Below are 26,838 nucleotides of genomic sequence, written 5' to 3'. Positions count from 1 at the left end.
TCTGTCAGCCCAGATACCACTGCCTCTTCCACTGAACTTTTCCCAACTGCCCTGTCAGAACTGCTTCTTCCTCTCCACTCCCACACATGGCTTCTGACTCTATTACAACATGTATTTCATTCTACCATGTTCCTTTTCTCTTGATTTAGCACATCTCCTTAGTCCAGGCTTGCACACAGTGGCTCTCAAATGCTGTTGGATGAACGAAGGGCTGAGCTGAACAGGCTGTATCAGCTACTGAGGTCACATCCCCTCTGGCAGTGGGACATCCTTTTGACCACCAGACCTGGAAATCTAGGCTTCAGGAAAGCCCAGTAGGTGGTCCAAACTGGGTCCAGAGCTCCTTCTAGGACAATGCTAAAGCAGAAAATGACCTATTATAACCTGGTATCAGAAACATTATCAACTCTTCATTTCTCCACAATGGACCTATTATTTTCACTTTAAAAAGTTTTGATATTTTTAACTTAAAAATAGACAAATACATTTCACATTTAAGAGATTCACATTTTATAGAAGTCAAGCATGAAAGCACCCCGTTCCCTCTCCCAGAAGGGACTACCTGGGGACAGCTTAATGTTCAGTTTCTTCTGTACACTTACATACATACATTTACACAAACACGAATATTTTCACATAAACAGGAGACAGTATACTATCCCACAACTGGCTTTTTAATTTTTTTTTCTTTTAGAGAGAGAGAGAGAGAGAGAGAGAGAGAGAGAGAGAGAGAGAGAGAGACAAAATCTTAAGCAGGCTCCACGCTCAGTGTGGACCCTGGGATCACGACCTGAGCCAAAATCAAGAGTCGGATGCTCAACCAACTGAGCCACTGAGGTGGTCCTAAATTTTTCATTTTCATTTAATGCACTGATTTACATACTTAATTCTGAATGCTTACTGGCCATTCATTTTTCTGTGAACTACTTCATAACCTTTGCCTATTTTTCTACTGAGCTGTTTTCTTCTTGGTTCATATTAACTCTTATACTCACACGCTGTAAACATTCATCTTTTGTTAAATATGTTGCAGACTATTTTCCAACACAATCCTTTACCATTTCCTAACACTAGCTTTGGGCAAGCCATTTAACCCAGGTTTCAGTTTCCTTACCTAGACAATGAGGACACTGCCTGTGTAAGACTGTAGGGAGAAGTGAGAGCTGCATGCCCAGTGCTAAGCATTATGCCCGGCATTCAGTAAGTACTCAAACATGTGAGCTACTCTTCACTACCTAGACTTGAGGTCACAAGCTGATTAGGTGTTTAGCTTAGCCCATAGAGTTTAAAAATAGTACATTTGAATCTTTAGGTGAGACATACATTTTCTAGCTGGCCACACCCTCACCTGTCTCCCCAGTTTGTTTTCACAACAGCTTCTCAGATTTGTTACCAGGCTTCCACTCTCCTAAGTTTTTAATGAAAATAAAACAGGCTTTGAAATTATGCATTGTACATTATATAATTATTATAATCAGGCTTGCTCTGTGTACCAGTTATGCACTGCACAACACTGATATATTGTTCACAGTGTAACCCACAGTGGGCAATGTACAACGTGCACTTCTGTACATGGCAGCCCAGTCCACATTTCAAGAAGTTTAAGGCATTCTTGCAGCAATTTAAAAAGCTTTCACAAGAGGCACTCTTTACTTTTACAACACACACTAGGTAGGATCAAGGTGGGAATGATACCTCTAGCATTTAGATAGGATAGGCACAGAGCTAGTAAGCCGGAAACATGGGCCCAAATATCTTGACATTCAGATTGTGGCTATAAAGAACCAAGTCATCAGGTCCCTGCTTGATACCCTGTCAGAGGTAAGACGAGAGCTTCTCAATTTCCAGAGGCTTTTCAGTGATCAACAAGAAACCATATTAAAAATTACTACCTCCAGGGGCACCTGGCTGGCTTAGTCGGTACAGCATGTGTCTATTGATCTCAGGGTGGTGAGTTCAAGCCCCATGCTGGGCATAGAGATTACTTAAAAAAAAAAAAAAAAAAAAAATGCTACCCGTATAACAAAACCATAGATGGGATTTGGCTAGGTTATAACCCCTTACATATATACAAAACTTCAAATGTTACATGTTTCACAAAGTGTGTTTATACACCCATCACAACACTAACAAAGCCTACTGAAGAATGCACAGGGATTAGGGAAGATATTCAATGGTATTATAATAGTATTGTAGGGTGACAGTTGGTAGCTATACTTGTGAGCATAGCATAATGTATACAGGTGTCAAATCACAATGCACCTAAAGCTAATGTAACACTGTGTGTCAGCTATACACACAACTTTTTTTCAATTAAAAAAAAAAAAGAATGGACAGGAATTATTATACCTATTTGGTCATCACATGAATTTGAGGGAAGGGCATACTGCCGCTAAAAAAACTCCCTCCAAATAACTAAAAGGCAGTCTTACCTACCAGTTGAAAGGAACTGTGTCAAAGTGACAGTCTAAAATGTATGTAAAGTCCTGGGAGACAGTGACAGCCACCCACCTATCAGTTATGGTCTCATAACGCATGCGTGCGTACACATAGCTTCTAACCCACAAACTGGTGGCAAGTTTTCAAACTGACAAACTTGTCAATGGAAACTGTAATAAATATGCAAAAATAAAGACCAAAATAAACCCGAGTCCAACCACCTCGTTAATAGCTGAGGTCTTTATTTCAATTTGTATGTACAGTAAAAGTGCTGCTGAGAATATGCAGCAACCAGACAAAACATAAATGTAATTCTCTCTCAACAATTAGCAGCTTAAGATCTATCAACTACAGTGTTAACGTTCACGCGTTCACAAGTGTCATTTCTGTACTTTTCAAATCGTGCAAGTGAGTTTTTATTCTTACACACTTTGATAAAACACACAGTCTAGTAGTCAATCCTACTGAGGGTATCACCTAGCATACACAACACACAGACAGAAATGTTAACTCTCAGAGCCACATTCAAAATCCCCAGTTTCATTTGGGGGTGGGAACCATAATTTTGCCTGTGTCAATTTGCTGATTATAATATTTGGTTTTGTTTTGGATGCATATTTTCCAAAGCTGAAAGGCAACTCCTTGCTGGAGCTCACTTGGAATTCAGCATTTCATCTGACTGTATCTCAAAGGAATAGGAAGTCAGAAACAAAACCAAATGCAGTGAAGACCACATAAAAATATGCTCATTATTAGGGCATGGCTAGCAAGGAAGGCTTGATCGCAGTGCTCTTCTTGGTGATCAGATTTTCAACTCAACTGGGTGAAGTGGGTACAGGGAAGAAAGAAGACCCGGTCAATGAAGTGTAAAATTTAACCTACTTTTGCTTCTTAAGGAGCCTGTGGAGTAGAAAGCCTTCCTTGCTAGGATGCACGGAGTATATACCAAGGAATTGAAATTGGAGCAGACAGAAGTGCCCTTCAATTGAACCATAAAAAAGGAAAAATGTTAGTTATTCTACAGCCTGAACAGAGTCACCCAGGCTACCACAGCCAGCCTCAAGCACCAGCAGTAACAAGTAATCCAGGAATGCTTCATTTCAAAGGGAATGCGTGTAGTCTTTAAAAGAGAAGAAGTGTTAAAGCAAGGGGAAATTTCCACTCACAGAACAATTGTTAAACAACCATTGGAGTGAGGTTATAGAAGGGCTCAGAATAGAGGAGAATCCGGGAACAGCCACAGTGCAAAGAAACACAAAGGCAACAGGTGTGGGCAGCGGGAAGTGGGGGAAGGCATGAAAACAGATGCATGGTTACAAATAGCATTAAATGCAGCTAACTGTTGGGCCTGGTGAAGAAATCAAGGGACAACACAGCTAGAAAGCTGTTACTGTGCCTGACCTAGCCTGTAGCTCCTTCCTAAGACAGTTTGAGAGGATCGTGGGCAGTTAGCACAGGCCTGCTTGGCTGGGAGCTCAGGGGTCTGTCCACAGGCGAAAACCTTCCTTTGATAGAAACTGTCCCAACACAAATGGGAGCAATATCAATCCATCTATCACAGTGTCTTCCAGTGCCCACAAAAAACTTAGTAGCCTCTACACAGTTTAAGGGACTCAAAGGTTCTTACAAAAACTGGAGGATTGTGGCTAAAGCCTCTTTTCGATAGCTTTGTGGGGCTCTCTTCCCTACTCTGAGTGATAAGCTAAAGCAGAAAGTTAGCAGAAACTATGCTAGTTCGACAAGGTCATGGTGTCCTTTGGCACTCCTGCCTGAAGTCACTGCAATATTTTTAGGCAAAGTTAACATTTAAAATACATAGGCATGGGAACAGTTTGTTTTTGGCCTGAACATGAATTGGTTCCAATTATTTTTTAATAGAAAAATCATCCCTGTGGTCCCTGCTCTGGGCACTAATTTTGAGAGGTCAACAGAGCTAACAGGTTGTACTACAATCATCTGGGGATGGAGTGAAGATTGGGGTACCTGAGTTAAAATATCAAAATGGTTATGGAAACAACATGCTGACTCTGAGAAGGCCAGCCTGCCAAAGCCACAGGAGGCTGGAGCTATCATGTAAACCATCCTCTCAGACAGAGAAGGCAATGCTAATCTAGTTCCAAAAGAATTTCCTCATATGGGAAGAATAGGCAAAGCATGCTTTGCTACTCTTTTCAGGGCATATTATGTGCCCCTTGCTCATCACTTGGTTGCACAGAACTGAGGCCAAGAGGGAACAGCATTTGCGATTCAATACTATGAAGAGATTAACCAAGCTTTCCAGATATGTTCTAAAGGCCCAGTCCCATCCTGGTGGAACTGGTTATAGCATGGGGAAGAAGGCTCAGTTCTTTCTTCTAAATTGTCTATAAAAGTCCACTGAGCACAAGTACGTTAGTAAGTCAGTCTAGAGGACTAGGAAGCTGACAACATTTTACACCACAAACTTGGGTCCTTCAAACCTGACAGATCCTTTTCTGTTCTTTAGGGAGAATCACCTTCAGATGATTCTCTCAGGCAGACAGAATAAAGCTTTGAAATTAAGGATGCTGGGGCCAAAATGCAGACAGAAGGTTCCACATCACTTTGGTTTCAGTAATTAGGGGGTGTTAAAAATAAATTAAGGAAACACGAGGAATTACGTATGACTCTCATAATATAGTCTCGATTTTTCCTAAAGATAACCCCAGCCCAAAGTCACTGGGTGAACATTTTCTTGGGGCATAAAAATCTCTACCCTATCATGCTGGTTTGTGGAAACAGCCTCCTCCTCTCCCTGCACACCCTTTTCCTCTCCAACCAAGCCAAACCCATGAAGTGGTGGGGTGGGGGTGGCAGGACACCAAAAAGCAGCAGCCAGAGGAGGAAGTCTAAGCTGCATCTCAAATCAAGGGCATCAGAGGGGAGCATTTATAGCAAGTCTTCCTTTACTCAAACTGTTTCAAGACAAGAGGGAGCAGCACACTTAAATATCCACACATTTCTTCATTTAAAAACATCACTTCTTTATTTCAAAGGAAAAATAAAAGACCCTCCCAACCCTTTCCAAAAAAACCCAATAATAATAATAACAATAATAAAAAATCCTATTAGAAACCATAAGGAAGCACTGAGAGTTTGAGTATTACATTCTTCAAGTATGCTGTTCGGATTTTTTTTTAAAGTTGGTGACTATACACATATTTAAAAAAACCTTAAAAGTGCGGCCAAGGGATTTTGCTTAAAATTAAGTATTTAGAGGGCTACTTCAAAATACTGTAGTAGGGCTTTGCAGTGATCCTTTGGGGCATGATGCTCTCACTTTTGTATCCTAGTAAAGGTTAAGGGACCAGGTTCAAAAGTGATCATACTTCCAGGGTTAGCATGAGTGGCCAACTTGGGTGAGAAAGCCAGGGAGAGATCCATGTGTTCATCCACGGACAAGGACAATCCACCCTGAATCCAAAAATTCAGACATGGAATGTGGTAGGATTTCACAGTAAAGTTAGTCTGGGAGGGGGAGAGGTGGTGAGCCCAGACGAGGCAGGGTGTTAGGTTTAACTGGTTTCCCTAATCAGGTTTTTGCATCTTTTTAGTGGGTTTTAGTGCAGTCCTTCAAGCCACAATTTAGAATGCCCTTCAGTGTGCTCCAGATTGTTGGTTCATATTAAAGGACTGTTTAAGATTTGCATCCCAAGGAAAATCATGCTACATAAAAATGATCCAAGATTTTTGCCCAAAAAACTTCTTGGATAAAATCTAAAAAATACTATTGCAATTGCGTCTCTTGAAGAAAAAAACATTATTCTAAATGTAAACAGATTCACTCAACTCTTTTGTTGTTGTAGAAAACTTCAGAGTAGGTAAGTTGCTGTCTAATTCTTCGCTGCATGCACTCGCCAGAGGGTAGGGGAGCACTGCCTTCTTGTGCCAGCATCATCTGGGGGAAGAAAAGAACCGTTCCACATAGCTGAAGAGGGCATCCCAGTGCTTCCAGAGAAAGGCAATGAAAACCACAAGGAATAAAGTGCTGAACGTCCTGTTGCGAGTCTTCATGAGAGGAACCACGCAGTTGGCTACCGTGGAGACAAAGACCAAAAGGACCGCCATGACTGCCAGAAGGATATTGATGAGTTTACCCAGAAGGTTCCGGGCAGTGGCATTCTCCAGCCCTTCCAGCTGTACCACCTGCTGCTGCTGCTGCTGCAGCTCCATCTTGGAGATGCGGGTCTGGCATGCCTCCAGGGCCTCCTGTGGGCCAGAACAGGGAATAGTTAAGCCTCTGCTCATACCTACTCCGAGTAGCTGACATGCCTTTTGAGCAAGCCAGATGCTTCTTGAGCTATGCCGGTGATTTTAAATATGTAAGTCATTATTCAAGCAACTCTTATTCACCTGAACTGCTCTCCATTGCATTCTTTGTGGGATGGCTCACAGGAAGTAGTAGCCACACTTAGATTTGGTTTTAAACATTAAAAAAAATTTTTTTTAATATTTATTTTTGAGACACACACACACACACACACACACACACACACACACAGAGTGCTAGTGGGGGAGGATCAGAGAGAGAGGGAGACACAGAATCTGAAGCAGGTTCCAGGCTCTGAGCTGTCAAGAGAGCCCGACGCGGGGTTTCGATTCACAAACCATGAGATCATGACCAAAGCTGAAGTTGGATGCTTAACTGACTGAGCCACCTGGGTGTCCCTGGTCTTAAACATTAAAAAAAAATTTTTTTTTTAATGTCTATTTACTTTTGAGAGAGACAGAGACAGAATGCGAGTGAGTTAGGGGCAGAGAGAGAGGGAGACACAAATATGAAGCAGGATCCAGGCTCTGAGCTGTCAGCACAGAGCCCAAATGTGGGGCTCGAACTCACGAGCTGTGAGATCATGACCTGAGCTAAAGTCGGCTGCTCAACCAGCTGAGCCACCCAGGCGCCCTAGTCTTAAACATTTTAATGACAAGACTTCAAATATACAATTGGCTTTTTTTTTCCCATTTAAAAATCACAAATTTAAGTTGCACAGTTGTGCCACATAAAACATTTCAAATAGGATACATAGTTCTTCTTGATACTTTCCTCAAATCCAGGTCCTAGTCTTAAAGTAACACTGTCAATTTAATGTGTTCATCCTTTCACTTATGTTTAAATGCATACATATTTAAGCCTAGGGAAACGTATGGAATTATTTTTTGACTTTCTATCTTAATATAAATAGTATCACAGTATGGCAACTAATTCATAACTTGTTCTTTTACTCAACAGTGTGGGTCCTGGTAATCCTTTCCCTGTCAATGTGTAGAGATGTACCTCATTCTTTTTAACTGCTATGTAGCATCTTACAGTAGGGTAGGTATTTCATAGTTTATTCAGCCAGTTCCCAACTGGAGAGATTTAGGTTATTTCCAACTTTTCTACCGTAACAACTATAATGTGAACATCCTCTGAACATCCTTGTACACACTATCTGGTGTTTTCCAAGTTAAGCAAACCACAGACATCAGTGTAAAGGGCACTCTGATCCATCTCCCTAAAAAGAGTACACTTCCCCCCTTTTAGGTTGATCTCTTTAAAAGAGGGCACTATGCTCAAGCAGTAGACCAAATATCTTAAGTAAAAGGTTCCTTTCAAGCCATGAGTTTATATGAAATTTACCCACAATGTTCAGAGGACAGAACCTATCTCCTTAGCTAAGGTCAGGTATCCTGTAAAGTTCAGTAATGGTGGGAGCCCGAGGTTTTTCTGGTCTTGGCTTCAGTGCGTCCTGGTTTCCCAGGACTTGAGGTGAAGGCTAGGCAACTTCAGGCTGAAGCAAGCTAGTGAATGGACAGTCAATGAATACTACCCAGCCCAGAATGATCATGGGAAAAAAACTAAAACATGAACAGAATTCTGAAGTCTGGAGAAGTGGCAGCTGGGCAAATGATCTAGACATTCTCTTGATTCGTTTGGGCTGTAAAAAAGATTCCTGGACCACTTCCCTTCTCTAAGACTAGCTTATTTCAAGATGCTTTCATATGAAATCAGCAACTGTTCCCCTAGAAATACCTCCCAAGATAAGAAAAAGTTACATATTCTATTTCTTCACAGCATACACTAGAGGGCTAGTAACCTTAAACATTACTGCCTCATGTGTTATTCTCACAAACTGCTTGGCAATGTGCCTGTAAAAGGCTTGGGTTTGGCAACTAGGACAAAAGCCCTTTTTATAGAAGAAGACAGACAAGATGGCCATGAATCTTGTCAGAGCAGCTCCTGAAGCAGGAGCCAACAGATGTAATAATGCATGTAATCTTCTATATACTGAGACCTCAGAACATTTCCTAAGAACTCAAGCAAGCATACCACCCCTAAATGGTACAGACTTTTGAGAAATGTACCTCATTTCAAGAATAGGTAAATTACAGTTAATATAACCTCCTCCTGATATTCTATGTTCTGCATCTTTTTTCCTGAACTTTTCAAATACTATGGTAAAATACACCTAACATTAAATTTATCATTTAATTTTAGCCATTTTAAAGTGTACAATTCAGGGTCATTTAGTAAATTGATAATGTTGTACAACCATCACTACTATCAAATTCTAGAACATTTTCATCACCCCCAAAAGAAATCCCCTATCCCTGTTATTCCCTTTCCCCACTCCCTGTAGCCCCTGTCAACCACTGATCTACTTTCTGTCTCCATAGCCTATTCTGGACATTTCATGTAAATGGAATCACGTAATATGTGGCCTTTTGTGACTGGCTTTTTTTCCCACTGAACTTAATGTTTTCTACATTTATCCATCAGTATTTCATTCCTTTTTCTTCTTCTTCTTCTACTTTTTTTTTTTTATTGTGGTAAAAGACATAGAACATAAAATCTACCACCTTAACCATTTTTACGGGTACAGCTGAATGGTAGTAAATCCATTCATAATGTCATGCTGCCATCACCACCATCCACCTCCATAGCTCTTTTCATCTATACTCATTACACAAGCACCCCTCATTTCCTTCAATCCCAGTCCCTGCCAACCACCATTCTACTTTTTGTTAGTCTTATGCTTTTACATGTGATCCTTCATGCTAACCTGGATGTCCCGGGCCCGTTCATAGGACTGATATGCGATTTTCTCTTCCATGCTGGCCAATTCCTGCTTCAAGTTTAAGATTTCATTCTGGTGGAGCTCTGTTAGGTCATTTAGTTGTTCTTCTAATCGTTCACATCTAAGAATGGGGGAAAAGTTAGAATTTTATGCATTCTGTATTTTTCCTGGTATTACTCTCACATCCCATCCCCCAAATCCTTTCTGCAAAGGAAGAAAACAAAAGCACAGAAAAATTAAGTCAGTGGCCTGGGCTAACAAGGCATGCTAGTGGGTTCAGTTCTCAGTCCCTGGAATGGACAGCTTGTCACAAGGCCATATCATAGCAGCAACATGGTTTTTCCACAATCTTCTCAACACACAGTATTTGCAGCGATGCCAGCAGCCCTGGTTAGCTTTGAGCATATTCATAATAAATGAGGCAGTTCTTACTCTGCTCTGAGCAGCAGAGGGGAGAGGCAAAAAATAGAGGACAATTAAGCAGGTCTCATCACAAGATAAACAGCACATAAATGGAAAATGACCTTCTAGCAGTCACCAGTAGCTTATTCTGATACTGGGTAAGTCACTCACCTGGATATTCATGATTCAGGACCTATCATCCCCATGGCCAAGCACAGCGTCTAGGTCATCTTAGTTAACAAATACTTACTGAGAGTCTGATGTGTACCAGGTATACTGTGGTAAGCAACACAGAATGCCTACCTTCAGTAATTTACATGCTAAGGTGTGTGGTGGGGGAGGGAGGTGAGGCAGAAAAAACAAGACAATTGCAGGTATGGGTAAGTAAAACGTAGTCAGTAGGGGTATACGACAGAGTGCCTGATGGTAGGTTAAGCTGGAATGTCAGAGAAGAACTCTTTCCTGCTCGGCACTCTCCAGCAATGAGAGCTGAAACTTGAATGATGATATGAATGGACTTATAAAGATGTGGGGGGAGGAGTATCTCAAAGCAGAAGGAATAGTAGGTATCAAGTTCTCAAGATGGGAACTAGCTTGGCAGGTTTGGGGGACACAAAGCAGGCCTGTGTGGCTACAGCTGAGAAAAAAACAGAATGGAGGGAGATGAGGTTCCTTGGGAACAGGTCCTTTTCTTCATCTTGTATCTCTAGCACTTAGGACTACCTATGAGAAGGTTATTTATATAAAGATGGAACCTGGCCTGGGCACCTAAGGACCAGTAGGATTGAAACATGTTTAAAGGACAAGATCAAAGATTTTAGGTGGGAAAAGAACATGGGTAAAGGGCAGGAGGTAGAAATGTACAGGATAATTGGAATGATGGATCTATGTTGGAGGGAAAAGGGAAATCTGGCCGTAAAAGGTAGGCATGGGAGTTGGAATTCTGGAACAGATAGTAAATGGGCCCAAAGCAGATTGCTGATTGGGGAAGGGTGACATGAACACAGTGTTTTAGGAAAATGGGTTATGTAGAGGTGAAGAGGACAGACTGGGGTAGGTTGTGTCTGAAAATCCCAGGAACCAAAGAGCTACGTAGGTAGAAGGACAGTTGAAAACTAACCATTAAAAAAGACTTGAAAGGTAACAAGAAATACATTCTAGGTTATGGTGAATAAAACGTAAGCTTCTCTGATAGACAGAGGGCTCAGCCCAACAGAATACACTACCCCTGAATGCTACTTGGGCAAGCACACACCCAACATTAGCATAGAAGCCTCAGAGGGCTTTGTATTAAAAAAATAAAAATGCCCGAACTCAGACACTTAAAACTACCTTGCCCTTTCCTTATTTTTAACCCCATATATAGTACACAAACTTTTAAGGAATACACAGAAGTTTTCAGTTTAAGGTAACTCATGTTGCAGCATCACTGATATTCTCCCTTCCAATAATCTGTATCATACATAACTACATCCTAAACTTCATTCTTTCTCTAAGAAATGAGGATTTTTTTAAAAAAGGCACAGCCAACACTTTTTATTACTTATTTTTTAATTTATTAGTCTTTCCCCTTTTTTACTTTTTTTTCACCCTTTATTACTTATTATTTTATTACCCTTTTTATTCAGTATTACTGAATCCTACTGAGTTCTCCTTTACCTTGGATAGGCATTTGTATTGCTTGCTTTCACACCAAAATTCTGTTACTAATGTGATGGGACCGATCAGAAAGTGTTTCCAACCTTTACCTGTAACTAGGGCCAACATTCTCTGTGACTGCCTTTTCACTTCATCTGCTGCCCAAGGCATGTTTTCAGAAACAGGCACCACCTCCAGAACTGATTTTCTACCGTATTTTAAGTCCACCAAGTGCCATAAGATTACGTTGATATACTATTGCCTTTACAGGCTCATCTTATCTTAGCTCACTGCTCTGTAGTGTTTTTAGTGTTTGATTATTTCATCGTTCTCTCTCCTCACCAGAGATGGGAAAGAGACTTTATAAAAGGAGTGCTCCAGGGGCGTCTGGGTGGCTCAATCGGTTAAGCGTCCGACTTTGGCTCAGGTCATGATCTCACAGTTCATGGGTTCAAGCCCTGCCATTAGGCTCTGTGCTGACAGCTCAGAACCTAGAGCCTGGTTTGGAATCTGTGTCTCTCTCTCTCTGCCCCTCCTCTGCTTGCACTCTCTCTCTGTCTCTCAAAAATGAATGTAAACAAACAAAAAAAGGATTGCTGCAAAGTTACCAGTCCTTTGAGATTTAAGGGAAGGGCTGGGCCTAGCAGCAAATAACCCTCCTAAGCCAAAGAATGATGTTGGGTGGCAGGGAGGGGAGCATGGCCGTGGTGGCAACAAGTCTGCTGATAAAAACAGACCCATGTGACATCTTTTGGCATGTGTTTCGTAATTGTATAGTTCTTTAGGCTTTTCAGGAATGTTGGAGAATCTTATTTGATATTAAACATGGCTCACACATACCATTAGAACAGAATAAAAAGTAACAGCAGCAGCTGCCATTTATTCAGTGCCTACTATATATCCAAATTCATTTGTAAAACCCAAGAAGGCAGTAGGTATTATCTTCACTTTACAGATAAGGAAACAAAGCTCAGAGAGATAAAGTGACTTGCCTAAGGGAATACAGAAATAAAGTAGGGAGCAAAGATTCGAATCCATGTTCTTTGATTTTAAACCCAAGTTCTTAACCTTTTACACTGTGATGCCACTTCGAAATGACTCAAGAAGCCCAGATGAGCTAAACTCCCTTTGTAGGTAAGAAATCTGAGTCAGGTCTATAGCTGATCCAAATTACATTGCCATACAGGAGCTAGACTCAGCTACAATGACATGATTGTTTTGAGCCTGATGCCAAGGTGGAGTCAATGGAAGGGGGAGTGTAATAAAAACGCTATAAACCCAGAGTCAAAAAGAGAATAACAACAAATGCTGGGGAGGATGTAGAGAAATCTGAACTCTCACAGAGCTGGTGGGAATGTAAATGGTGCATCAGCTTTGGAAAACAGTTTGGCAGTTCCTTAAAAAGTTAAACACAGAATTACCATAAGACCCAGCAATTCCACTCCAGGTATACACTGAAGAGAGATGAAAACCTATTTCTACCTTCTTAGGTATACACAAACATTCACAACAACATTATCCTTCATGGCCAAAAAGTAGAAAGAACAAAATGTCCATCAACTGATGAATGGATAAAATGTGGTGTAACCACACAATGGAGTATTATTTGGAAATAAAAATTAAGTAATGACACATGCTACAATATGGATGAGTCTTGAAAACATTATTCTAAGTCAAAGATGCCAGTTATAATAAACACTGGGGAAAAGTGATTACAGGTATGACAGCCAGGAAAACTTGGGTTTGAGTCTTAGGTCTGCATCTCATAAGCTATATGGTCCTAGTTAGGTTAGCTCACTTTTCTGAGCAAGTTCCTTCACCTATAAAATGATGGTAATAATCTTAATCTTTTATACTCATTTGAGCATGAAGAGGTCATTAAAAAATGTCCAGTTTTCTCCTTTCTGTCTTCACAGTTTTACCAAGGAATATAATGGCCTTTTTGAAAATGTTTCTACTTATTTTTTTAATGTTTATTTACTTATTTTGGGAGAGAGAGAGAGTAAGCAAGTGGGGCAGGGGCACAGAGAGAGGAAGAGAGAGACAATCCCAAGCAGGCTCTGCACAGTCAGTGTGGAGCTCAATGCGGGGCTTGAATCCATGAACCATGAGATTATGACCTGAGCTGAAATGAAAAGTCTGATGCCTAACCAACTGAGCCACCCAGGCATCCCTGAAAATGTTTCTACTTATTAAAGAAGGCATCACTTGAAAACATGCTCCCTGAAAGGAATTCATGCATAATTTGAAAACCTTTTTAGCCAGCCAAATATTTCCTGTGGTGACTGATTCATGGCCTTAATCTCATTTTAGGCTCATTGCAGTCCACATCAATAAATATCTCACACTCAATTTTACATCTCTAAGATTATCACTATTTCATGTACCTCCCTACCCCTCTAGAGTTGTTGAAAGATAAAAATAGGTTACCTTACTAGAAAGAATCTTAAACTCTGGGGGTTAGAAAAGATCTTAGAGGGGCGCCTGGGTGGCACAGTTGGTTAAGCGTCCGACTTCAGCCAGGTCACGATCTCGCGGTCCGTGAGTTCGAGCCCCGCGTCGGGCTCTGGGCCGATGGCTCAGAGCCTGGAGCCTGTTTCCGATTCTGTGTCTCCCTCTCTCTCTGCCCCTCACCCGTTCATGCTCTGTCTCTCTCTGTCCGAAAAATAAATAAACGTTGAAAAAAAAATTAAAAAAAAAAAAAAGATCTTAGAAATCTAGTTAAATCTCTTTCAATTGAGGAATTATTTCTATAACATCCCTGACAAGCAATCTCTCCTTGAATACCTCCAGTAGCAGGGTTTCATTTATCTTAAGGCATTTTTTCCCATTAGAGAAGTTCTTTTTAAAATTGAGCTAAAACCCCTAGCTACTTGTAATTCTCACCCCACAGTCTTTAGAGTCGCAAAAAGCAAGCTACTCCCATACCTGTATTACCCCTGATACCTCCATTCAGCAAGAGGAAATAGTTCCCGATATATTTGTATAGAACAAATCCCTGGTAAAGTCTTGACTGCTCTTGTATCTGTCAGTATTATTTGGTGGTGGGGCGGCGGTGGGGGGGGGGGGGGGGGGTGGTGTAAAAAAGGGCTAGTTTAATTAAATACAAGGAAGAGGCTAAACAGGGCAAGGAAAGTAGGGGCATCACACGAAAGCACAAGTCCCTCGTCAGTATTGTTTTTTTTTTTTTTAATTTTTTTAATGTTTATTTATTTTTGAGAGAGAGAGAGACACAGAATGTGAAGGGGGAAAGGTCAGAGAGAGAGGGAGACACAGAATTTGAAGCAGGCTCCAGACTCTGAGCTGTCAGCACAGAGAATGACGTGGGGCTCAAACTCATAAATGGTAAGATCAAACCTGAGCTGAAGTCAGATGCCTAACTGAATGAGCCACTCAGGCGCCCCAAGTATCATTTTTAATTCATTCCGCTGACAGTGGTTTCTGTCAGTGCTCTTTCTTTCCACATGCTATTTGTAAAGATATGCTTGTCTTCTACTATCTTAATTCTGGGTGAAGATACAGTGGCCAAGACAGGGCAAGGCCAAGCCAGAGCTCACAGACTGCTGCTAGAGAATATCCCAGCCCCAAACCTGGGAACTGTCCTTGCTAGGGCAACATACACTTTTTTGTACAATATAAAAGGTCAGGTGAGAAGATGAGGTAAGAATCATGAGAGCCTTCCGGCTCCTGTGAACAGTCGGCGGTAGGAAGGCCACGTTGGTGGATGAAGGTTTAAGTTAGCCTATTCAGTCATTTCATCTACTGTTTAGGAGCCCCATATCTACACACCTAGTTGAAAAGCAAAATGCATTCACATTTATGTTTTATTTATCCTAATGTTTCTGGGAGCACCCATCATTTTTTTTTCAATATATGAAATTTATTGTCAAATTGGTTTCCATACAACACCCAGTGCTCATCCCAAAAGGTGCCCTCCTCAATACCCAGTTCTCAACAGTCTCTTATGCTTTGGCTCTCTCCCACTCTAACCTCTTTTTTTTTTTTTTTTTCCTACCCCTCCCCCATGGGTTTCTGTTAAGTTTCTCAGGATCCACATAAGAGTGAAAACATATGGTATCTGTCTTTCTCTGTATGGCTTATTTCACTTAGCATCACACTCTCCAGTTCCATCCACGTTGCTACAAAGGGCCATATTTCATTCTTTCTCATTGCCACGTAGTACTCCATTGTGTATATAAACCACAATTTCTTTATCTATTCATCAGTTGATGGACATTTAGGCTCTTTCCATAATTTGGCTATTGTTGAGAGTGCTGCTATAAACATTGGGGTAGGGGCCCCTGGGTGGCTCAGTCAGTTGAGCGGCCGACTTCGGCTCAGGTCATGATCTCACGGTCAGTGAGTTCAAGCCCCGCATCGGGCTCTGTGCTGACAGCTCGGAGCCTGGAGCCTGCTTCGGATTCTGTGTCTCCCTCTCTCTGACCCTCCCCCGTTCATGCTCTGTCTCTCTCTGTCTCAAAAATAAATAAACGTTAAAAAAAAAATTAAAAATAAATAAATAAATAAATAAATAAACATTGGGGTACAAGTGCCCCTATGCATCAGTACTCCTGTATCCCTTGGGTAAATTCCTAGCAGTGGGAGCACCCATCATTGATTGAAGGGGACAAAGATAAAGTAAACAGAAATTTGCCAAGTAGCAAGTGACAGGCAGATTAGGGTACAAAATGTTTCTTCCTTCAAAGTTTTAACACTTTTTTTAGCTTTTAAGTAATTTCTATAGCCAATGTGGGACTTGAACTCAACTCTGAGATCAAGAGTCGTGTGCTCCACAAACTGAGCCAGCCAGGCGCTCCAACACTCTTTAATATTCCTTTGAAATGCAACCCTTGCATCCCACATTCTTTTCCAGAATTTTAGATCCAAATTGATGTAAGAAATTTAGATTTTTTAGTGTATGTATGTATATACATATATATATATAAATATATATATATATATATATATATATATATATATATTTTAAGTCTGTACTTAAATTAATACATGCTTTACTGACTTCTTTCACCCATTGAGGTCCTTCCGCCCTTGAAGCATATCCTTTAGTATTTCTTTCAGCAAAGGTTTCTGTGAATGGTAATCTTTGTCTACACATGTCTGAAAGTATCTTAATTTCACTTTCTTAAAAAATAAATTAGGTGGACAGCATTCTAAGATCACAGTTATTCTTCCCTAGCACTTTGAAGGTATTGTTGCATTGTTTTCTGCCAGTATAAGTCTCTTATTTGTTTGGTCCATTTCACACTGAGTTTCTTTCATAAACTGGATTTCCTTGTGCCATATGCAACTTTTGTTTCAAAGTATTTTATGGAGTTCCCTCCTGCATGTATCTCTTTCAGGTTCCTCTTTGGGCTGTATGATTGATGGCTTGGGTTGTGATAAAATAGGTTTTGGATACTTTCACTTGTGAATAGCTAAGATGATTTATTAATAACACCTTGGGCTGCCCCTCACATTTTTATCTGTATGTAAGATAGAAATTCTGTAATTATATAACACTATATATAAATATGTAATACTGTATGTGAATCATAGAGTATATGCAAAAGTCCTTAGCACTTGTTCCCGACACTCTTTTTTTAAAAACATTTATTTCTTTATTTTGTGAGAGAGAGCCAGTGAGACAGCACCAGTGGGGAAGGGGCAGAGAGAGAGGGAGGGAGAAAGAGAATCCTAAGCAGGCTCTGTGTTGTCAGCACAGAACCTGAGGCGGGATTCAATCCCACAAACTGTGAGATGATGACCTGAGCCGAAATCAGTAGTTGGATGCCAAACCAACTGAACTACCCAGGCGCCCCTACCAACACTCTTGAACATTATTATAAGCCAATGTTTATCATACAATGGTCACCAACATGTCAAAGGTTCTGGAAGCCATTTTCTGACTGGATTTGGTTCATCTCATATTATATCTGAGGGCTCTCTGTCTTCACTCCTCCCACTTTGTGCCCTCTTTGTACTTCTGTTTATATGCAATCTGTATGCAATTTGTACCAGCTGATGGATCTGCTCAGACTGGGTTTTGGATTCAAACCCCGGCTCTGCAACTCACCAGTGTGGAAGAGGCAATCTACCTACTCCAAAGGGCAACTGTGAAGACTGAACAAGAGTTAGAGGTCAAATGCCCTACACAAAAAAGGAGCTCTGTGGGGAAGATCACAGATATACATTTGGTTTCATTTTTGTCTTATAATCCTCCCAGCTCCCTCCAACAATTCCTAGTGAGGAAGTTCAACAGGACTGCTTGTTGATTGCCATGCAGTCTCTCTCAAGTGCTCTGTGGCTCTACTGTTCAAGGCTTCCTATTTCTGATTTTTTTCTCTCCTCTAACCCTCCATTTCTTCATCTATCAACACATTCTCAATTTACATTTTTAGAAGTTTTCACTGTTCCAGGATATTCAGAGTTTTTCCTATGACATCACACAAAAGGGTTTCTGGGTACACATTCTGTCCTTTTCAAGAAGAAGAAGAGAGGCACACGCCTCTCTTATTTCATCATCAGGAGGGCCAGCACAGACATACAAATGGGTTCCTGCTATCTCCCTGACTCAAGTTTGCCAGATAACCAAGTCCATTCACTGGACTATTCCAAGCTTTCCTTTAAATTGATGAAACTGTCCTACCTATCTTTCTTTCAAGACATCTGTTTTGTATGTGTGAGAGGGAAAGTATCTCAAGTAAGTTTCAACTGATCTTTGCAAATCCCTAAAAAGAGTCGAGTAGAAATGGTTAATCCTCACCATAACCTTGTAAAAAATAAAGTCCTTCAGAGATGGAACAATTTACTCACGGTTACATGAGAAATTAATAGCAAGATCTCCTCAAGCTGAGAGTCTTCCCAAGTATGAAAATATACTATTCCCACAGACAGTACTTTATTAACAATTAGTTAAATAGCAAAGTAGCATTTGGGTAAGTAGAATGAGCTCCATGTCCCCACAGATGAAAACAGAACAACCAACAGGTTAGGAGACTTGCCAAGGTGACACAAAGCTGCAGAATTCAAGGGTGAAGCAAGACCCACAATGGGTCCACTTGAAACAGCTGCATTAATTCACCAACTAATAACTACTAGCAGTTGCTTCCCTCTTCAAGTCATAATAATTACCTGGAGAATGAGGACTTTCTGAAAGAACAGAAAAGTCACAGCTGTTATTATGTAGCTGAAATCCTATTTACACTTACAGTTTTTTCTAATTAAAATTTTTTCATGTTATTTATTTTTAATAAGAAACCTTTATTTATTTACTTACTTACTTATTTTTGAGAGAGAGAGCATGTGTGAGGAGTAGAGAGAGAGAATCCCACAAAATGCAGAAAGAGAGGGAGACAGAGTGTGGAGCCAGGAGTGGGACTCGAGCTCACCCGAAGGAGGTTCAAGCTCACCTGATGCAGGGCTGAAACTCACAAACTGTGAGATCATGACCTGAGCCAAAGTCAGATGCTTAACCGACAGGGCCACCCAGGCCCCCCTCATGTTTGTTTATTTTTTGAGGGAGAGAGAGAACACATGAGCAGGGGAGGGGCAGGGAGAGAGAGAATCCCAAGCAGGCTCTTCACTGTTAGTGCAGAGCCCATGATGGGGTTTGATCCCACAAACCATGAGATCATGACCTGAGCGGAAATCAAGAGTTATGGATGCTTAACTGACTAAGCCACCCAGGCACCCTGCACATTTTTTTTTTTTTTTTAAAGTAGGCTCTATCCTCAACGTGGGGCTCAAACTCACGACCCTGAGATCATGAGTCACATGCTCTGTTAAGCCAGCCAGGCGCCTTTACACTCACACAGTTGTGTTTGGGTTACCATAGTTAAGCACCTCCGATCTGCAGGAAACATCAGGGAGGAAACCAAGAAAGCCATAAACTCTGGGGCTTTTGTAAAATGCTATGAACAAAGAGGTTGGCAAGATGTCCTGGGTGTCTTGGAATGCAGGTCTCCCAGGTTGCTTCAGCACCTTGAAAGAACTTTAATGGGCCTGTCACTGCTAAAACACTTTTGCCGATTTGTTCACCCAGGTCATGGAAGTTTGTTCCTCAACCTCACAACCCACAATTTGAAAGCACAAACCTGATCAGGCATAGCAATTTGCAGTCAAACATTTTTCAGTGCCATCAGTCATTTTTATGTGGCTTACATAACCTATATGTGAAATTATGGTCTGAAATCAGGCTAACACAAAGAGCCCAGTAAAGATGATGTGGTGTCATTTTGGGTGGAGGAGTGCAAGCAGGGGAGGAATTTAGGGTTCAGTCTACATCTAGTTAATCACTGTAAGCATCAAAACATCAAAACACTAGCACCTCCACCCCCCATGCCTTTTTATGTGTGGCATCTGCCTCTGATTCATGAAGACATTTCTACCTTAATCCTTACCTCCTTTGTCCCTAGGAGGTACTTTAATTTGTAATTAAGGAATGGGAGACTGAGAAAGATGCAGTAACTTCCCCTTGTTAGGTTAGTGAGGTATACTGAGAATCTGAACCACTCAGTTCATGCTTCCTCTTTTTAGAGTTTACTGTTGCCTTTTAAAAAACTTATTGTTCCTATACGACTAATCAAATGCAAAACCTAAACAACAAAAGGAAGAAAACATCTATTACTACAGTTCCCACTACTCTCATTATTAATATTATAATTTCTTTTGCTTTACTTGCTAGTGTTTACTTCCTACCAAAATCCTAAAACAAGGAACTTGGATCTCTAGGGAATTCATAGAAAGAACACCTGTCCTTTAATTAAATATTAGTATCAAAGACTGAGGTGGAGAGGGGAAGGGAAGGTAAACTGTGTACAGCCTTTTACAAATGTGATTTTTTAAAATCAAGAACTCTCTGTAAGGGATTTTAATCTCTTGATATGACACCAGTTAGAGCTCTCTGGACATGAAAGGAGAGGCAATTCTTGATCCAAGTGTATGATTTTGGCTGGCATGTGTTTTCCATGAGACTTCAGTTTAAACACAAAGAATGAGATTAATAATCTCATTTTGAGACTTTTTACTCAAAAGTTCTTCTGAAATCATGACTACAACTCAAAGAAAATTTCAATACGGTTTGAGTTCAACTATTAGCAAACAGAAAGCCTTAAGACTGTAAGATCTTTTTAAAATGTAGGTTATGTCATATTTTGGCAGATGAAATCCACCTCCCCCTGAAGTAAAATCTGCTCTATTTACAAAATATAAAAACACATGTAGATTTTGTTGTAGGTAAACAATAAATAATAATATATAAATTGATAAAGTATTTCAGCCATTGGATTAGTACACACAGTAGTCATCTTCTTAGATCAAAGATAACCTGGTGCTCTTTTGGGTCAAATTCCTGATGAATGAGGAACTGGATGAGTGTCAGGCTGGGAATGCTTCACCTAGTGCATCACTCTTTGGGTGTGGCTCAAAAGTTCAGAGCCATCTCTGAGAGCTAGTGGTGCTTCTCTAGTTGGGCAACAGGTCACTAGGACAGGATGGCTGAAAATCTTGTAGAGCAGGTATTAAGAGAAACAGGAAGAACGAGGTCCCGGTGCTAACACCAACAGGGACCTGAGGTAGCTGCTGCCAGTGTTTGACCAGAAAAGAGACACATAGGTAGGGTAAGGGTATGACCTATAGTGGCAACTTGAATACATTCGTGGCTGAATTAGGGAAAGTAGATGTCTTGTCCTCACTTTTTGTTACCTCATTTGTGTTGAAGCCTGAGAAGAGGCTAGGGAACACTGAACTAGTCTTTAGTTGGAAAGTAAAAAGCATAGAATTAGTCCCCCAAACTCTCAGGGTAGGCAGTGCATTATCTTAAAGACAAGAAACAGCAGATGCCTAAAGCATATAGGGAATAAATATAAAAGCTGGTGGGGCGGGGGCGGAGGTGGGTTTCTAGGCAATTTGGAAACTTGGTAATGACAGCTTTCCAACATCCTGGCACACCACAGACTATAGTAGGTGCTTCCACATACATTATCTCCTTTAATAATCTCAACAACCATGTACAATAGATATCATTACCTTGTTTTTATAGAGAAAACTAAGTCTCAGATGAGTTACATACTGTCACACAGCTAACTAGTGTCAGAACTGGCAAGTGAATTCAGGCTTGTCCAACCTCAATTAATTACTGAAGTAAAATAATTTTTCCCTCCCTCTCTTCCTCTCTCCTTCCCTCCTATTCTTCCTCTATGACCTCTTCAGTGGCTAAACTGGGAAGAGCAGCACATCTGTAAATCTCTTTTATGGAAGGTCTTATTCTTCATAAGGACATAGTTCAATTGGGCTTTTTTTCTTTATAATAGCTAATTTGATCCAATATTCTCAGTTTCAATTTCAACTTACTGTTCAAACCTAGTCTACATATACTCTGGAGACTCTCAGATCAATTTACAGTTGATATTGAGCTAACACCTGGAATAATGGAGCTAAAATCGGTGTCTCTGGTCATATCTTTCTCATGTCTAGTGATGGTAAAATGAAATTATATTTAACTGACCATTGTTTAGTTAAAACTCCAATGGCCTGTGCTAATTGGGTTAGCCTAGCTACCCATGGTTCCACTGCATGTGATGACTGCTCATGGCGACTGCCTTCTTCTGTATTTTTGCTCTTATGATTCAGGGCAATTTAAAATATCCCTGGGCTTAATACAAAGAGTCTGAGAAGCCAGTTTCCAAAGGACAGTAATCCTCTTAAAATAGAAGCTTTCAAAATGGTATTACTGCTTGTGAACACGAGAAGGGTTTTTAGCCTGCCCTACATGACACTGCCATATACTGGCAGTAGCTGAGTAGGGTTGCAGGCCAGATCTCCTAAGGAAAAAACTACAAAAGGAACCTGTAAAACTGTCAATGAATGGTTTCCTGGTTCTCCCCTATTTTCAATGCATTTTGCCACGGATCAACTTTTTCCTATGGTGGCTTATTAATATATTACATCCACCAGGGGAACAGAGCTAGTCTTCCAGTTTTTAGCAGAGTAAAATATACGTTAAGCCATTTTAATGTGTGACCCGGCAAAAGTCACTTTATCTTTCTGGGTCTCAGTGTAGTCATGTATAAAATGAGATTAAACTAGATATCTAGGGGCGCCTGGGTGGCGCAGTCGGTTAAGCGTCCGACTTCAGCCAGGTCACGATCTCGCGGTCCGTGAGTTCGAGCCCCGCATCAGGCTCTGGGCTGATGGCTCAGAGCCTGGAGCCTGTTTCACATTCTGTGTCTCCCTCTCTCTCTGCCCCTCCCCCGTTCATGCTCTGTCTCTCTCTGTCCCAAAAATAAATAAACGTTGAAAAAAAAATAAAAAAAATAAACTAGATATCTAAGGGCCCCTTCTATTTCTGAAGTACTACATGAACCCAGGTTCCACTAACAAACCTGTGATAATACTTTAATGGGATGCACAGGCTATGTGGACAAGAAGAATCTGAAGTTAGTGTAATTCCATCACCAAAAAAAATGTCTAAACCTTGTATCCTACTTTCCCAAAATATATGCTCTCACTCATATCTGAGAGCCCAATGCAAAGCTCAAAGACTAAACACCTAATTCCTGATCAAAGGTTGATGCGGAGTTCGTATCTAAGCTTTGTTACAGTAGCTTCCTGGGCTGAGTGCATGTGGGTGCTGAAGACATACTCAGCATGGCATAGTTATGTGGGTGAAGAGAGAGAGACTGTACTCCACAGGCGTTTGAATGTTTTTGATTATTTCACAGTAAGTAGATGGCCTTGGGTAAAAATCTTAACTTGGCGCTATTCACAGGTAGAGAGCAATGGGAAGCAATTAAGTGAGTGACGATACTGAGAAGGGACTCTGCAAAGGAGGAAATAAGGATGGAAGTGAAAGTTTCCTTAGGCAGGTTTCCCCTATTACCTACACTGCTGTAGAAAACTTTGAAGAGCTTTTGTATTCATAGAATTTTATAAAATGTGTTAGAAACAGTGACTCAGCTTTTAGTGAAACACACACTTTGACCTGGAAAAGGCCCCCCATACCTGATGCAGTCCATGCTTCCTAGAGCTAGACTATAGGCTAGTCTTTTAATCATATAGGATTCAGGGTGAGCTTGGGGAAAAAAAGAAATTGTCCTGGAATGAAAACAAGCACTGGCTTTGGAGTCAAGTAAAACTGGGCATGATTCCTGGCTTTACCACTTAGTGAGTAACCTTTTGGCAAAATTTAAAACTCCACTGGGCCTCACTTTCCTCATCTATAAAATGAGGATAATACAACGCACCTGAAGGGCTATTGTGAAGATTAGCAAATTTATATAAACCATCTGGCATTATGTACACCATAGGAATTCAGTAAATGCCGTCAGTGACAGTGTATTCCTCCTCATTTAAGTAACAAGCAACAACTGTACATGGCCTCCCTCCTGTCAGCTCATATATGAATAAAATAAAATATAGAAAATAAACAGAAATGCATCTAGTGCAGCCATGTACACTTTAATTGGTCACAGAAGAGTCCCTTGGGGGGCAGGGAGGAAGAGTCCCTTACGTCCATCCCTAGATAGCCTACTTCCTTCCTAGATAAAAAGCCAAACCTACATACAACAGAGCTGAAGTAGAAATTAGTAAAGACAGGCTGTTGCAGGCAGCTCAGTAATAATGTAGAGATACGGAAAGGAAAAAAAAAATTTTTTTATAAGAAGTAGATGAAAGAACTTTAAAGAGCAAGCTGTCTAGGACTACTTACTGCAGAGGCACATAACCCTACCACTCTCACCGACCTGAGAGTATCACAGAGCTAGAACACTACTGTTCTAGCTATTTCCAATCAAGTTAAGGTTTGGTGTGTTATTCTGTTAAAAGAAGGTAGAAAAATTCTCCCCAAATGCTTAAAACATGAAAAGTTTTGATGCTTAAGAATAAGCTTCAATGTGTGGGGAAAATTGACCTACCAGAAATAGTTCAAAGATCAACAAAATTAAGTGTACTTACTGGTTAAAAACATGTAACAGAGGAGAAAATTTTAACTGCTCTATACATGGAAATAGTGGTGCAACAAAATAGTTGAGTGAAACAGTTGTGACATTTCTGCTGCCTTTCCCTGGGGGAAAAAACAGGCTTTCTTTCTTCAAGATTCTGTTCTAAGGGATGCCTGGATGGCTCAGTCGGGTAAGCATCTGACTCTTGGTTTCAGCTCAGGTCATGATCTCACAGTTCATGAGTTCAAGCCCCACATCAGGCTCTGTGCTGACAGTGAGGAGCCTGCTTTAGGTTATCTCTCTCTCCCTCTTTCTCTGCCCCCCCTTCTGCTCATGATCTCTCAAAATAAATAAACTTTAAATTAAAAAAATTAATGAAACATACCATTCATTTGTTTATATTCATTTAATCTTCCCTTTATATATATACATACATATGTATATATATACATACATACATATGTATATATATACATACATACATATGCATATATATACATACATACAGTATATATGTATGTATATATATACATTGTGTGTGTGTGTGTGTGTGTGTGTATGGATTCTGTTTTAAGGAAAGACCATTCTAAAGCTGAAGTGATATGACAAAAGTCAGATTATACATTATACTATGTCTTCCCCTGGCCCTCCAAGTTTTACCTCTGGTTTTGAAAATTCTTAAGTTTTCTTTATGCTCTCTTTATTCCATAAAACTAATCACTAACTACAGAGAACCCAAAGTGCAATGAAAGAAATGCACTTCTCATTACCTCACAAGTGGTTTGGACTTGATTCTTACAATGAGGTGATAATGACCAGGTAAAGTTTTGTCCTGTCTGAATTATTTATTTACTTTTTTAAAACATTTTTTTAAAAGTTTATTTATTTATTTTGAGAAAGATAGAGAACAAGCAGGGGAGGGGCAGAGAGAGAGGGAGACAGAGGATCTGAAGCAAGCTCTATGCTGACTGCAGAGAGCCTGATGTTGGGCTTGAAACCAAGAACTGTGAGATCATGACCTGAGCCACCCAGGTGCCCTTGAATTATTTTAAATGGATACAAAACTGGGCCTTGGGAGACCTGTTTTTCTTCTCTGATTTTCTCAAATTGGCCTACATCTGACTTGAAGACATAACAAGCTCTGTATGACTTTTAAGCTCTGAAAGAATTTAAAACCAAGAATGTTTAACCATCCGTTCAAAATAAAGGGATCAAAGCAGGCAACTGTGTTTTTAAGCAACTGACTGTGGGATGCCCAGGTCTCAATGTTCAGAGGGGTCTATTTTATTTTATTTAAAGTTTATTTATTTTGAGAGACAGAGACAGTGTGAGTGGGGGAGGGGCAGAGAGCAAGGGAGAGAGAGAGAATCCCAAGCAGGTTCTGCGTTGTCACAGCAGAGTCCAACTCGGGGCTCAGACTCACAAAACTGTGAGATCATGACCTGAGCAGAAACCTAGATTTGGGGAGCCACCCAGGCGCCCCAGAGGGATCTATTTCAATAGCAGCAGTAGCAACTGCCACCTAACATCAATCAAGCACTCAGGGGACCAGGCACTGAGTTATGTGCTTTACATAAATTTTTCCACTTAAATGTCACAATAAGCATATGAAAGGCTGTTATTATTCCTATGTTACAGATGAGGAAACCAAGACTGAGAACTTTAGAAACTTGCCCAGTTTTCAAGGTTAGCAAGTGGCAGACCTAGAATTTGAACTTGGAAGTTAGGTTTCACACTGTATAAGAGATCAGGTGTTTTATTTTTAGAGTATATTTGATTGTTAGACTGCTCACTTTAGATATCGTCTTTTAAGTATACGAAAGAATATATAAAACACAAATAATAGTAATATACTTGCTTTTAGAACTTTATTTCTCTCTCCCACACTCACCTTTCTTCTCCCTTAAAGTCTCAAGTTAGAAGTCAAGGACAGAAGAGCAAAGATAAGAGGCAGGACTGAATTACTGAATAGTATTTTTACCACCTGAAACCACCCTCAGCTGTAACTCCTCTCAGAGCTAAGTGATGCACATGAACAATTTATTACAAGCCTTAAAATTTTCTCATAAAAGCAAACTTAAAAAAAACAAAAAACAAAAAACAAAAAAAAACAAACCACAAACTTTTTTTTTTTTTTTTTTAAGAGGTGAAATGGACCTTAAGAGATCGTCTGTTCAACCCTTGATATTAGAGTGGAAGAAATGAGGATTCTCTTGAGTTAGTATGTGGGATAGAACCAAAACTCAGGTCTTTCAAGACCTCCCCTGACCTGTGGCTTCTGTAAGACTGGCCCTTAATCTGTATCAATGAGGTGGCCTGTCTCTGCCTGACAGACTTTGGATCTG

At 40.4% G+C, this 26,838-nt stretch overlaps 1 protein-coding gene across 5 annotated transcripts in view; it reads right to left on the bottom strand.

Moving 5' to 3' along the window:
* Window positions 1-2,659: 2,659 nt before the first annotated feature.
* The window catches only part of TMCC1 (transmembrane and coiled-coil domain family 1), a 249,274-nt gene continuing 225,095 nt past the window's right edge, over window positions 2,660-26,838 (bottom strand). For 3 of the 5 annotated variants that reach the window (XM_040491903.1, XM_040491904.1, XM_040491901.1), the window contains 3 exons: window positions 18,687-18,704; window positions 9,501-9,636; window positions 2,660-6,666 (listed from right to left, as the gene is read on the bottom strand). In XM_040491903.1, the coding sequence (XP_040347837.1) occupies window positions 6,352-6,666; window positions 9,501-9,636; window positions 18,687-18,704 (469 nt within the window). In that variant the 3' untranslated portion in view covers window positions 2,660-6,351. The remainder of the gene's footprint in view (window positions 6,667-9,500; window positions 9,637-18,686; window positions 18,705-26,838) is intronic. The other 2 variants (XM_040491902.1, XM_040491905.1) reach the window with 1 other exon arrangement.

The sequence above is a fragment of the Herpailurus yagouaroundi genome, unplaced genomic scaffold, assembly GCF_014898765.1.
Source record: "Herpailurus yagouaroundi ecotype Mexico unplaced genomic scaffold, PumYag 183, whole genome shotgun sequence".
Classification (NCBI taxonomy): domain Eukaryota; kingdom Metazoa; phylum Chordata; class Mammalia; order Carnivora; family Felidae; genus Herpailurus; species Herpailurus yagouaroundi.
The sequence above is the reverse complement of the archived record's forward strand: the minus strand, read 5'-3'. Positions and strand labels throughout refer to the sequence as shown.